Source organism: Struthio camelus, chromosome 2, assembly GCF_040807025.1.
Source record: "Struthio camelus isolate bStrCam1 chromosome 2, bStrCam1.hap1, whole genome shotgun sequence".
Lineage (NCBI taxonomy): Eukaryota > Metazoa > Chordata > Aves > Struthioniformes > Struthionidae > Struthio > Struthio camelus.
The window spans coordinates 1755511-1769836 of NC_090943.1; the positions used below are offsets into that span (position 1 = coordinate 1755511).

A 14326-nucleotide genomic window follows, 5' to 3' on the forward strand; every position below is an offset into this window, starting at 1 on the left:
CTGATGACCCCCTTGTAATTTCAACCATTTCCATCCAGCTTCTCAGGGCAGCAAGGAGCTTGTTAACATCACCAGCTGACCATGTGTCTCCTTTTCTCAACTCCATTTTCAACTCCGTGCTGAAGAAGGGAGAGAACATAGCGTGCATACTGTGAAGAAACAGGAAGATGGTTGGGAAGCTGGATGATGCATGAGAAATATAATAGGTGAAAAGAGGACAGAGGTGGTTAACTCGGTGATGCCGACGTTATTTTGGTGCGTCCATTGCCGGCAATGGACGTCGCTCCGGGAAAATCACAACTCCTGGCGTGAAAGGATTAAGTGAGCTATCTTTTTATATACCTCTACACACAGGGCAGCCGCCCTGGCTTACAGGGCTGCCCGCTCTGACTCCTCAGCCCACGAGGAGCGTTGGCCACTGACACATACCCACCGCAACGCACACTCACACTACCCGCCGGGGTAAGTTTTCAGCCTGGGCTCGTGCACGCAGTTGCTGCGCTGTGAGCAACCGGGGCACGTCTCTCCCCGGGCTGAAAACGGACTCCGCGTGGCGAAGGCTGGTGAGCACACAGCAGGCAGCGGTTCAGTGCAGTTCCCCCGTGCGCCTTAGCCCGCTCCACGCTGAGGACCGCGCTCTCGCGCACAGGACCGCGGCAGGTAAGGCCCCTGTGGACTGGCGCACGTAGTGAAACTCGGGACAGACGCAATACGTGGTGCGATGGCTAACGATTCCAGTGCTTTCCCCCTGTTGGCATCTCAGGAGGGAGCGCGTTTTAGCAGACACCCTCCAGACCGAGCGTGGTAAGGTGAGGTGCAAACCTCTGATGTTTCAGATTTACAGAGATGAACGCTCTTAGGAAGCTTTTGTGAAGCTTTTCTCAGCGGGGCCTTTTGATGGCTTGCATTTCCGTAGTTAGGGCTGAGAAGAGGAAAAGTGCATTCGGCTTAAGCTTAGAGTGGGCTTTCATAGCGCTGGCGTTTTGAGGGCAGTCTGGCCATTGGGGTTTCCTTGCCGTTTACTTAAAACTAGGCCCACAGATCCTGCAGCTCCGCCATCCAGACCGGAGGCTTTAGCCCATCTTTGATTCTTTATACATCTAAAGTTTGTCACTTGGAGAACCCGAGTGCTCTACAGAGTGAGCGTCACCACTGGGACAGAACTGGCAACGGCAGCTCTGTTCACAGCCTTGCAGTGAGACACTCCTCCGTGTTAGCAGGATTTGGGCACTTTGTGGTGCTCAGGTGGGACTGAGCTTTCGGCATCATGCTTCACTCCTGGCTGGGCAGATAACGTCCTCACCTTTCTGGAGAGGAGGCAGATACGAACTTGTGGCTATGAGGGTCCGCAAAGCCTGTCCTACTAGTTGGAGAGGAGTTTTTTAAGAAAAAGCTTTTGGAGGAGCCAGGTGTCTTGGATTTAGAAGTCTTTAGCTGGACACTTTTGGCCTGAGAAGTGTTTAGCCGTGACTTGCAATTCAAGGCTAAGATATTATCCTCGCTATTTGGCTTAGGCAAGGTGGACTTTCTCTTTTGCAATCAAAACGGCCTTTCTCTGAGGTTAATCATTAGCCTCAACAGGGATAGCAGGACTGGGATGACCCAGACAAACTGAACTTTCTTCTTGCCCTGAGATCAGTCTTTCCAAATCACGTTCGATGCATCTCGATAGCGCAGCGTTGTGAAACTGTTCTTGCCCGTCCTCTTTGCAGGCAGCTGTCCTGGAGTGACTGGCTCTTGCTCCGGTACATGCATCCCACGCCCGTGTTGGGTCACTTACAGTTTGTAATAACAGCACGTAATTTCACGTGTTTGTGAAAACAATAGGCACCGGTGAGAGGACGGGCTGTTGTCCGTACTGAGGTTTATTGGCTCTTCCATAAGGATGCCTTGGTATTCTTCTCTCTTCCGTACCTTGGCATCGTTCTGGGGCTTGTTGCACGTGCAGTGGGACTGACGGGAGGTACGGTGGGAAGCTGTTAAGAGGAAAGGAGCATCGCAGAAGGGAGGAAGGCAGGAAAAAGGAAATGCAGCCGCGAGCACAGACGCCCAACCTGATAGGAGACAGATTTAGTTGTGTCCCGTTATTTCAGCAAGACAACGCCAGAGGTTCGGAGTACTTCGAAACAAGCAGAGTTAGGTAAGGGGGCAAGTGGCCTGGAGCCTGAGGAAAGGAGTAGCAGTGCTAGCCGTTGATTCGCTCAGCAAAGTGAACTCCAGATGTATGATTTGCTTCTGCAGCTTTTCTTCAGAGTGGCTTTTGCTTGTGTTTGAAGTTTAGAGGTCATCACTCAGCTAAGCTGCCGAGGTCGCGCGACTTGATTCGAGTCGCTTCTTACTCCTGGCTTTGTAATTGGGTGCAGATGGGAGTTTCAGAGCGCGGTCTGCAGGTAGCCTTTGCTTTGCACGCGTCAGCCCTGCCGAATGGTGCGGCCCCCGAAGGGCAGCACGTAGCTCGGCAGCTGTGCGTCCAGCAGTGCCATTCATTCCCCCTCTACCCCGGGAGAAAGGAGGCCGTTCCCCGTTTGATCACCCCTTTGCCAGTCTTGCTCGCCTGCCAGCATCGGCCCCTTGGCGTGTTTGCCCAACAGGAGCCTCTTCCTTGCTCAGCAGCTTCTACCCCGTAGTGCTGGTGTTTCCCTGTTTCGATCTTTGGGATCGTGCGAGTCCCTGCTATTGCTTTTCCGCTTTTGTCCCATTAAATGAAAAATAATTGGCAGCTGATGGGCAGATTTCCAGAGAGAATTTCATTATATGCACCCTTCCTGTCCTTCTCCTACCACTGCGCCCTCCGAGCCTTGAGATCGCTCTGCAGTCCTCCTGCCTTTCTTGTGCCAGGGTTTTGTATGTGCAGCTGGACAGCCTACATTCTTTTCTTTCTTTTGTTTGCAACAGACTTCTTTCCATCGCTCTTCTTTTTGTATTTAATTTTCTGGGCAACTCATTAAACATTGCTCTCGAAGGTAGAGAAGCAGTTGGACTTTGTTAGTGGCACTTGCATTGATTTAGCGGTTATGTATACTCACGCTAGCAGCTTCCGTTTCCAAAAATAAAGTAGGCTTTTGGAATTCTCCCTGGCTTGCATCTGATTTGACCACCATCTGGTTTTCATAGCACGCTTTTGACATACTCCTCCGGAATATGCTCGTTGCTCTTTCAAGACTCAGCTGCCTCTACTCTCTACCAGACCGGTCCTGGCAGTTCTGCATCCAGTAGATAGACGCATAAATCCCTGTCCAGCAAGGCTTTGCTCCCATGCAGCAGTTCGTAATTATCTTTTATTTCACGCTGCCCGGTTCTTAGCTGGCGCAGTTTAATTTGATGAGGCGGATCTTGCCACTGATTCATCGTTTTCCTTGACTGCCTCCTTAACTGTGGCCACAGCCTCGTCCTGCGGAGGAAGGCGCGTTCCCCCGTCGAGGGAGGGCAGATGCTTTCTTGCGAGTTCAACCATCTTTGACCTTGACGCTTAGAGTCAATTATCTCTATATTTAGTCGGAATAGCTATAAATACTTGAGTGGCAATAAAAATGTCACTTTATTTCTTAGGTTCAGTGGCTGCATTTCAGACAGTGAGCGATAGCAGCACATTGCAGGAGCGAGCGCTGTGTGGTGTGAGGTGCTCTGCCTTTCGCTTGCTCCGTGGTTGCCAGGTCCATTTGCGTTAGGTGGCCCCTGGCTTCCTCTCGCTCCCGTTAACCGCTCTTCCAGGAGTTTCCCATAGCGTGTTGAATTGCAAAAATCCTTTTAGGAGCTGGGAAGTCCGATCTAGTTCACATCTTCCCTTCTCTTGTGTGTCGCTGTATCCTTTAGCTGCTCTGGCTGGTTCGTCCGTACTGTTGGGCGTCAGCAGCCGCTCGTCACAGCTTCTCGCCTTCCCTACCAAGCGTATTGTCGAGGGGGACGCAGCGGGCAACGGGAGACAGCGGAGCTTCCCCTTGCTTTGCTTTGCGGTGCCTCCGACAATAATTTGTCGGTAGGGAACGAAGCGGGAGCGAGAATACAGCGACGGGGAAGGTCTGTCGCCGATGGCTGCCGTTGGGTCTGCGAGGAGCGCTGTTCGTGGTCGGCCCTAGCAGCTCCTTCCAGCCTCGGACAGTAAAAGATAAAATCATCGTGGTCACTTGATGGCAAATAAATAACGTCGCTTAGCGCCTTACGCCCCTGCGATGCGCTTTTAATACGCACAAAGGATTCTTGAGCTTCCTTGGAAGAGCTGTCGCCGGGGCTGCTGGTCTGCGTCTTTCACCCGTCAAAGGACATCGCCTCTCCACCTGATGGAGTCTTTCTTGGCTAAGGCAGATGTGATGGTGTTAGGTAGGCTTTCCTATCCCAGCGAGTTCCTTCTGCACCTGCCCCCAGCCCAGTCAGTGAGTTACGGTGGGTTTCGTTAAAAGCACGCTAAGGACGTCTGTTTTTTTCACCCACCACGACGCTCTGAAAAAGTGGAAATAAGAACATGAGAAAGGGCGTCCTTACAGACCTTCGTGCCTCTGATCGCTGAGAGAGGTCGCGACAAACATTGAATTTGTCCGGAAGGCTGCGGCGTGGATGGGAAGTCGTGATGTCGCGTGTTGCGACTCGGCCTGCGGGCGCTGAAGGGTGCCAGCGGGACGGCGCTTGGAGCAGTCGTAGCGCGTGAGACGGAGCCTGATTTCTGCGAGACAAAACCGCTTTGAAAGAAAACGCGGAGTTGTTCCTGCGGGATTTGAAACCAGGGGCTCCTGAAGTAAGCTCTGTTTCTTTGAGAGGGTATCCCGGCTACTAAATCATTCTGTCGGGCTTCGTTTGGGAAGATGAGAGTTGAAAAAATCTTCAAAAGCAAAGTAGCTATTTGACCCTATAAAAACCTTAGCTAAGATGACTCCTTCGGTGGTTTTTTTTTTTTTTTTTGTAATTTTCTTTAAGCTTCGGCAGCACTTTTAAAGTGGTTGCGGCTTGTGACAAGGCCACGACGGGCTTCCTTCTACCATCCTTTATTTCCCCAACGGGAAATACATTTTTCTTAGCCGACGGGGCGCCTGCTTTCTCTGGAACACCAGAATCGAGCCGTGTGGCTTTTAAACCTGGGCTCCCTCGTTAAATCTAGCGCTGGAGGTAAAGCTCGCTGCCGTAAGGCGATGTAACGCTGCGCGCCCGGACAGCCCCGCGGAGACGGTGGTCCAACCAACTTTCAAAAATGAAGTTTGGTATTGAATGTTTGAAGAGAAAATATTTTGCTCTGCTAGGCGGCTTTCTTCTGACAACTTAAGCCGTGAATACAGCAGGCTGGAAGCTGTCGGCGCTCCAATTCTTATTTTTTTTTTTAAACTGCCGGCCTCGGGAATGAGCTCGCTCGCCCCCGAACCGGGATCTCTCGCCCGCAGAGCAGCCCGGAGGGCTCGGGAAGCGCCTGGGAGCGTGGGGATGTGTTCCCATCCCGGCTGGCGAGCGCCTGGGCGGCTGAGCAGGGCAAGAGCAGCGCGGCCGCCCTCCTCCCTTATCTCTGCGCTGGGGTTTTTTTGGCGAACGGACGTTAACGTAAAGGTCGAGCATCGTACGCTCGAGTCCAAGCTAAGGCTTCGTGTTTTCTGAGCGCAGCTAAGCTTTGAATATCAAGTTAGAAGCAGGCGACGCTCAACATCGGTGGAAAACCAGAAGCAGCTCTTGCTGCCCGATAACTTTTACGGCACTGGGGCATCAAGGCACTACTGGGGCTTTTGCTCTGTATCGAGTATGAAGAAGTAACGCTGTTCAAAGGCACGGATGGTTGCAGGCTGGGAACTCGGCGGTCCGTAGGATCTGCCTGCCCTGGGTTTCGGCACAAGTGCCTGGGTCGCCCCACCTCCAGCTCTAGGAAAGCCCAAATCCTAACCAGTCGGGCCCTCGAAAAGCAGGGCTCTCGGCGCGCCGCGCTAGAACAGCGTCTTTGGGCGAGCGTAGTAGCAAGCGCATCTCTTGCGAGCTCGTCTTTGAGCGCTTCTTTTTTGGGACGCTCGAGCGTGCAGCTGCAGCCTCTATCAGAGCTATATCTTCCACTGCAGGCAGAGGTTTTCTCTCTGTGGCTTTTCGTAGCTGGTTTCTTTGATCTTATTTCCTTTCACCTGACCCCATCGCTTGTATTCAGCCAGAAAATCGCTAGTTCGTCACACTCTGCTCTCCAGGTATTTGTGTTTAACTACTGTAAGTATTTCAGGAGGAGAGCAGATAGTGAGGGCTTGAGGCACGCTGGAGCTAGAATGACTTTTTTCTGAGCTAAGAGAACTTGGACAGTCAGCAACAGCGCAAAACGTCTGCATGCAAGGTGCCCGTTTTAATCAAACGTTAGACGCTCTAGGGTCATTCGCATCGCTAATATGATAAAACGTTATTTTCACTTCCCACGTCAGGCTGTTTAAATTAAAAACACCGCCGAGAACACGTTGGTGCGTCCAAGACTCGTTTCATCGTCTGCAGGGACGCGCAGTTGTTTAGCGTGCCATCTGAGCAGCCGTTGCCGCACCTCTCGTGGCGTTGACGGGAGCGCTGCGCCCAGCGTGACGGTCGCGGTCTCGGCGTTCTGCAAGGCCAGGGCCCTCGGCAAGTTTTAATCTTCCTTCCCGAGCCGCGTCCCGTTTACCACGTGGAGTAACTCAGCGAAGCCAAGCGAGATGCTGCCAGCTCCAAGTTCAGAACGCGGCTCTAGATCTTGTCGGATGCAGAAAGGACACCTTGATGTCTCCGGTGCGGTGTGTGGTGTACCAAGATGCTGGTTTGAGCTTCTCAGGTGTCCAAATACAGTACTGGCACGTCAGGTCTTTCTCCTGCCTCCAAAGACCAGAGTAGTGTTAAGCTCCTGCAGTTCACGCGGGTTTGGTAGTAGTCCCGAAGCCGGTAGCGTGCTGTCCACGTATGTGAGAAATGCTTTCTGTCTCAGAGAGCTGGAAGTCTTAAAGAAGACTGTTTCAGAGGAGCAAAATGCACTGGACTTTCTTCGTGGGGGGACCTTTTCCTTCCCTCTCTTTCTTGCACCGAGGACCAGTGGGGTATCAGAGAAGCAACGCGTTGTTAAACGTGGTGCAACACCTCTTATTATTCCACTTGATGAAGTAGCACCTTCTCTTCAGCGATCGTGGACCTGAGTGGCTCTAACTTGGGTAGATCTGAATTCAGATGGTGGTTTTGGCGAGACAGCTAGCACAGGTCATGGGATAAGCCCTAGCAGAGGGTGACCCTGAGCTCGTGCGGTGAAGGACCAAGACACCACGTCAGAGGTGAAACCACAGAAGCTTCTGCCACCTATGCTGGAGTAGAGCAAGGGCCCAACTTGAACGCCGCTCCCCCTGCCGGGGGGTCTGAGCGGCCGCAAAAGGAGCTCGGTCTCCCCGCTGCTGCCGGAGCTTCTCCCCATCAAACATTGGGTCGGAGCATCAGTGCCCGAGCGGTTCGGAGGATCCCGCTCGTGTGGCATCTCCCAGCTTGGGGCGTTCGTGGGCCGGCCCGGCACGGGTGAAATCACGGTGGCGGGGGGTGTGGGATGCGGGCAGGGGCCCTGCCTGTGCAGCTGAGCGCTGGGTAGTGCAGGCCAGAAGAAGGATGAGGAGTAAATATGGGGTTTCTCTAACCCAATGCATTTAAAGGTCCTACAGGATAATTTAGAACGTCCTCTAACCACGTCCTTAAAAAACCCTCGCGGGCGTACGAAGCCTAGTTAAAAAAGCAGCCGTGTACCGTTAGTCCCCAGTTCAGCAGAAGTCTCCTGCTGTCTCGAGCACCTTCTGCCAGATGGCTTGGGCTTACAGCTCAAAAGATGGCGCTGAGATTGTTCGGTGTGACCTGCCTTGAAATACAGAAATGAGTAAACATGGTTTTGTTTTAAATCTATGACTTAGTCCCGGGAATTCTGTTAGCGTTCAGGTATGAGAAGGTCAAAAAATATCCTCAGCGATGAGTGACGATCTTAGTCTTAGCTCTGTTTGCGAAGCAAATCATTTATGCGACGGAGGGGACGAAGGAAAGGGCTGCGGAGGTGGCGGCTGACCCCAGCGCGGGCCAGGAGCTTCAGTGGCAAGCCAAGGACCCAACTTGTGAGGTCTCAGCTGCGGGCATACACAGGGCACGCGTGGCTGGGCAATCATCTCGATGGCCCGGCTGCTCTTCTACCTGCTGCCTCCGTGGCCGCGGCACGTTTGTTCCTGGGGAAAGGCTGGTGTCCCACTTGCGGAGGTTTCGACCGTGGAGAGCCTCTGCCTCCTCTGTCGTTTTGGCAGATTCAGGCTCAGAATGAGTCTGGAGATGAGCGAGGCGTCTGCCATGGCTGATGGTGCCGCTCTCGCAGAGAGGTGACTCCCATCGGGGCTCGGAGCGTCGCCTCTCCCAGCTCTTGCCGAGGAGGCCGCTTGCTCCTCGTTTCCGTGGGGCGCTCCACCACCAAACATCAAACCCGGGCGAGCTCTCCGGAAATGTGGGGACTTCCCGGCTTTCTCCGCGGTCCCCGCCGAGAAGCGCGGGGTCGGTCGTGAAGAGCCCTCGAGGCGTTGGAGCCCTCCTGGGCGAGGCGTCGAGCTTTGCCGCGGTACCGAGGACGTAACGGCGGAGCGGTCCCTGTCCCTGCGGAGCGGCGGGGCTGCGGTTGTGTCGCGGGTGGCATCCGAACGGGCGCAGCCAAGGGTCTCCGGGCTTTTGCAGCGTGCAGGCATGTTCACGCGGTGTTTATTAGAAAAAAACAGCTCAGCTGCGTGCGCGTTCGGTTCCTTTCACCAGGGCAGGGTTCAGCGGCCTTAGACACCCTTTCAAAACGAGAGCGTTTTCTCGGGAAGAGCCTCTGCAAAGTACTTTTGCTTTGAGCCTTGCTGGGGTGGTGCAACTGTTGGAGACTGAACTGGAATCTGCCCTGGCTTCAGCATCCTCCACTGTATTTCAGCTAAATCCTGACTGCAGGTGCACCAGGGCTGACGATAAAATAAGAGGCAGGAAAGTGTGATTTTGCTTCTGGAGGGTAGCTCTTTCCATTGCAAAAATCATTCTTTCTCTATTCCCAAAGACCTGCAAGGGGAGGTATTCGCAGCCCCCGCGTAGGACGGCGTGCTCGGATCCTGCCGGCACGCTTGGGTTCCCGAAACAGGGACCGGAGCACCTGGTACAAAAGCCCCGTAAACCCATCAAACGTGAAAAGCTGATGAGAGATAATATATAGAAAGCACCACAATGATATGTTTAAAGACTAAACTCTGCTTCAGGAGACCGCTTTTTTTTTTTTGTTTGTTTTAAAATTGTGATCGTATTGATAGAGATGCTGGAGCAGTGTGTTATGGCCCTTCCAGCCCCATAGACAGCGGGAATATGCTCATGTGCCTGCCTGAAAATCTGACTCCGGTTTGTGGATTGTTTTGCAGGAGGTGTATCGAATCCCGAAGAAGAGTCAAGCAGAAAAGGAGAACAGTGGTACGTAGTCGCGTGTTTTCGTGTATCACTCCACTCCTACAAAACGGATTAGTTTTCCCGGGGCGGCCCATCAAGTGAGGTTCTCCGTTCATAGCTCGGCATTTATCGTCTCCAGCCCCGGAGACCAACGCCAACGCGCCGCTGTTGTTTGTCCTGTGGCAGCGTATGGCTGTCCTCGGTCTACTGGGGGGCTGCGCGTAGCTACTATAGGCAGCAGCTCCCGTCATAACGTGTGAAGTGTAAGTAGAGAAGATGAATAAACAGTGGGTGAAGCGAAACATTCGTGTGGCATCTCAGACAGGAGAGGGGGAGAAGTTTTTTGCCCTCGTAGTCAGGCCGTCTGTAGTACTGCAAGAGCTGAACCTGATGGGAAGCCTGTAGCCTCATCATGAATGCAACGTGTGACACTATAACCGATGCGTGAGCAGCTCCTGGTAAGAGAAATCAGATTTACTTGTAGGGAGATAACAGCTTGCTTGAAATCGGAGTTTTCTTAGTGTCATACTCAGCGTAGCACCTCTTCTCTTCCCCGTTCATAGATGCTCTTGTCACTCCCTGAGCTCAGGTCTTAACACTACTGAGTCTCCAGTTGCGTGTGCTGAGCCACCTTAAAATCTCTTCTCATCTGGACAGCGTAGTTAGGACCAGGAGATCACGTAACCCAGCTCTGGAGACCGCCCTGTAACCTGGGGCGGACCCTGGGCTAGGAGAGCGTTTCCCAGCTCTGTTTTCCATACCTGCCTATGGAAACTGCACAGGCCGCCAGGGCCGGTACGATGGAGAAGAAACGCGAGCGGATCTCCAGAGCGCCCCGGTCGCCTCGGACGTCGAGTCAACACGGCCAAACGCCAGTCCAGCAGCGTTTTGTCCTCAGAGGGGTTTTTTTCAGTAGTAGCTCTGTTTGCATTATATATGAAAGCGCGTGCGGTGCCAAAATATATCCCGCTCGCTGGCGGCCGCGCTGGAGGGGCGAGGGGAGAATGACATAGTTGTGGCACAACTTTGCCAGTTTTTCTTCTCTCGTTAAGAGCTTTTTTGCGTCCTTGGCCAGGAGCCCGTCAGCTCTAGCGCTTTCGGTACGTGCTCCGCGTCGACGGCAGCGGGTTCGGGGCAGGTTTTGGTTCAAAACCAAGTTTTTTTCAAGTGGGCGAACGCTTCGAATCGTTTGCGTTAAGATCTGCAGCCACCGTTTATTTGCTAGGAGAGGTTTCGAACGGGACCGAGGCGGGGACACTATGGTGGGAGTTAGAGATAAGCCAGATGCGTTTTAATCCATTAGGTAACAGGGCAAGAGTGGGAGAAGTATGTAAAAATAGAAATTAAAATGGAAGTTTCATCTCAGCCGTACTGTAGAGGCTGATACGGGGCAAACCCGTATTTGTTTGACCCTGATTTGTTGGAACGGAGACTCTTTTCACTAACACAGAGACTGCAGGAGGGGGGAGCTGGAAATGCACTGAATTGTAACAATTTTGCCCGTCTTCCCTGACAGCCGACCGCGGGAGGGAGGCAGCGGGCCACAGGGATCAGACCCCCACTCCCAAGAATCCCATCCTGAGCCGCGAGCGCGATCCCGAGAGGCAGAGCCAGAGCAAAGAGAAGAAGAGGCGGCGGGATTCGTTGTCGCCGCCGTCTTCGGCGTACGAGCGAGGAACGAAGAGGCCGGAAGACAGGCAAGTTGTCCGGGGTGGCCTTTGCAGCAGAGCCGGCGGCGCTGAGCATCTGGCCCCGCCGCCTTTCGCTGGGTCTGAGAGGGCTGAGCGCGTGTAGCCCTGCCAGGCTGGGAACTGGTTAGACTGGAAACGAGGGGAGCTGTGGCCAGCTCTCGCGCAGAGATGGCGCAAGCAGCCCTCCCAACGTTAAGAGGTCTTCAGGCCTTCAGAGCCCGCGTCCTCCTTTTCCTTTGCCTATCCCCAAATTTATTTGGGATAAATTGTTCCAAAACACAACTTGCAGCAAGTCTTTGCCTGTGCGAGGACTAGCAATACCCAAGGCAAACTAAATTTCGTGACGTGAAATAACTTCTTTGACCAAGCGGACGTCCCGCGAAAGCTGGCCGGGAAGAATAACGCGAGAGCCTGTTACCCTCTTCGCCAGCAGCTGCGCTCCTCTGCTACCGCTTCGCCTGCTTTCCCATGGCTTCGGCATGCCGCCTTTGCCCAGAAGGTGTCTTTTAAAGATTTTAAAAACCTCGTGGTAGTTTTGCTTTCTGAATCTTCTTCGTGGGCGCTCGGTTGGGCGATTGCCTCTCAGCCGGCGAAACGGCAGAGAGCGTTGGCAGCGCGCTGGAAACGGGGGCGCAGCTCGGTGCCCGGGCTGCTTCGGTCCTTCAGGGCAGTTTTAAAATTGGAAAGCTCTTTCTAAACGCTGCCTTTGCAAACACGCTGGCAACCAGATAGGGGAAACTTTCCTAATACAGCGCTCATGAATAATAACAGAGATCAGAGATGCTGTCAGCTTCCTTTTATTTTTTTCCCCCCATGATCGTAAACTAGCTTGAGCTTCCATACTTACCCTGCACCCGCTTTGGAAGCGAGAGAGGCAAGAGGGGGTGAAAGTCAAATTTACTTACGTCTTAAAAAAAAGAAAAGAAAAAAGTGTTTTTAAATACAGGGGAAAAAAGCACTAAGTGCCTCAACTAAAGAGAAGATACAAAAATGCTTTCCGTAACAGCGTTCACAGAGGTTGAAAATGTTAGATAAATTGCAAAATGAAAGCAGCCAACTACTATTGCTCTAGCAAGAGTCGTGCTCTTCACCAGAAAAGGTGAAATGGGCTTTTAGAAAAGTTGGAAACCGTGTGACGAGTAACTGAAATGCAGAAGTCATCTTTCACCTTAAAGCCAGCCAATTCCTGCTGAGGAATCATGCTGAAGGAGAAAATGCTTTTAATTATTGGAGGAGCCTTTCCTTGCTGCTCGGAGGGTTAGGACAGGCTCACTTTGAATATCCACTGGGAAACTTCCTTGTCTGTTTGTGCTTCCATGTGGTGCCAGTACTAAGGACAATTTTAGAAAAAAACGGATACCACCTTTTAAATCACAATAGCAGCACTTCCACTATCGTTATTTTTCATCGTTTCTCCTGTAGGAAGGTCACCAGTTTTTCTTACTCAAAAGTTCCTTATTAATTAAGAGACGGAAAACACTTGTCTTTTGTTTCAGGGAGACGTTAGATCGTATTAAAGGCAGTAAGATTACGAAGGAGTTGCCGTTAAAGAAAAGTTGGTTTTCTATTGTCCCTCGTAAATAGGATCTAAAGCAACTTAGTAATTACGGAACAATTGGTGGTGAATCAGCCAGCCAAGCATACTTTTGTCCTGCTAGTGAGTTCTGCTGGAGAAATTTGAAATGTCTGCATAAAAAATTAGACGTAGAACTGCAATACTGTAATTATCCATTTGGAGGATGGAAACATAGCAGATGACGGGGGGGATCCAGGGAGAGAGATGCCTAACGGCAGAGGATAAAGAGATGGGCAAAAGGAAGAGATAAATGGTGTAAAATAGGCTGTATGGAAAGAAAGTTGTTACAGCTGGAGACAGACGGAAGAGCCCTTTTACAAGTGAAAAGGGAGAAGGGGAGCGATGCTGGAAGGCAGGAGATGCTTGCCCGGGAGCGTAAACCCTCCTGCGCTGAGCAGGACTTTGTTTTCCTAGGTGATGGATGGCACGGCCACTTTCAGATGTTGAAAAATCCGCTGATGGACTTGAAACCATGGGATTTTGTAAGAATTTAGATTTGTTGCCTTCCGGTTATTTCGGACCTGTAGTTTTTGCCATCTCCTAGCTTCCCCACCTTCTGGAGCTGTGCGGGAAGTGTTTAACAAAAGCTGCGGTTCTCCTGCCATCGGGAGTCCTGCTCCGGTCCCGCTCCTGCTTGCCACGTAATGCTCCAAGGTTGCGCTGACCGGTGGATCGGATTAGCCCAGTGAAGCAAGAGTAGCTAGACATCACGGGAGGAGAGGCCAGCTCTTCCTCTCACCCAGTTCCCTGTGGTGGGTTTAAGGACTTTCCAGTCGCCCGATTCCCTCCTGCCGGAGCGTCTTGAACCTGGGGCCGTGGGTGTGTGTCGGTGGTAGGAAACCCTAATCCACTTCTCTTCGGTTACTGCTGTACGAGGGTGGCCTTGCATGAAGAGCGGGGAACCATCCTGCCCCACTGAGCTGCTCTGTGCGTTAAATCATGTCGATAAGCAAAATGCAGAATGGTAGGGAAAGGACAAAGCAGGCTGCAAGCAAGCCGCTCTCCTGAAGAAGAGCGTCCGCGTTTTTTTTTGGGGTGCACGTGCAGTAAGGTTTCCTTGGTTCTCCGCTAGATAAATTTATCGGTTGAAAATGGCGTGGACTTTTTGTAGCAAAAGAGGAGAGATGTGTGTGTTTGAGCGCGGGAGTGCAGGAGTTAGAGGTGTTAAAGGACCGTGAAAGACTGGAGAGGCTGAAAAATAAGGGTGGAGAGAGGAGCAGAGCAAATGCGAAAGCATCGCTGGCTTGGCCAGAGAGCAGTGTGGAAGCAGGATGAGTGCGTAGGTGGATTTCAGTCGGCATCAGCGGCAGAAAAGCAAGAAGCAGCACGTTTGACGGTGACAACAGTCAAATTCAGAAGGAGTTGCGGTCACCTCCGTCCTCTGAACAGAGGTGGGGACAGAAGGGGCAAAGCTGGCTGGAGATATTCTCCGAGCGTTGGTGGCTTCGAGGTACGTTCTCGTCCTCTTGCCTTTCTTTCCTGCCTTGCCACCCTTTGCCTTTCAACGGAGACTTTCTTATCGGAGATGCAAGCTTTGGTCGGCTACAGGCTGCTGAAACCTTGCTCAAGGCTAGAGCTTCGATTTTCTCCTGCCTGCTCCTTCACCCAGGCAGCCCCTCCTGTAAGCTCGCTGGGCAAGCGCCAAGAAGGACTTTTATTTATATTGAGCTCTTCATGTCAG

The 14326-nt window shown here is 52.3% G+C and overlaps 1 protein-coding gene across 2 annotated transcripts in view; it reads left to right on the top strand.

Moving 5' to 3' along the window:
- SETD2 (SET domain containing 2, histone lysine methyltransferase) overlaps positions 1-14326 on the top strand; it is a 73830-nt gene that overhangs the window by 44011 nt on the left and 15493 nt on the right. Inside the window, exons 13-15 of one of the 2 annotated variants that reach the window (XR_011139485.1) lie at positions 39-321; positions 9354-9402; positions 10895-11075. Coding sequence is in view for 1 of the 2 variants with exons in the window: in XM_068934038.1 (XP_068790139.1) it covers positions 9354-9402; positions 10895-11075 (230 nt within the window). In the remaining variant the exon portion in view is untranslated. The remainder of the gene's footprint in view (positions 1-38; positions 322-9353; positions 9403-10894; positions 11076-14326) is intronic. The other variant, XM_068934038.1, reaches the window with a different exon arrangement.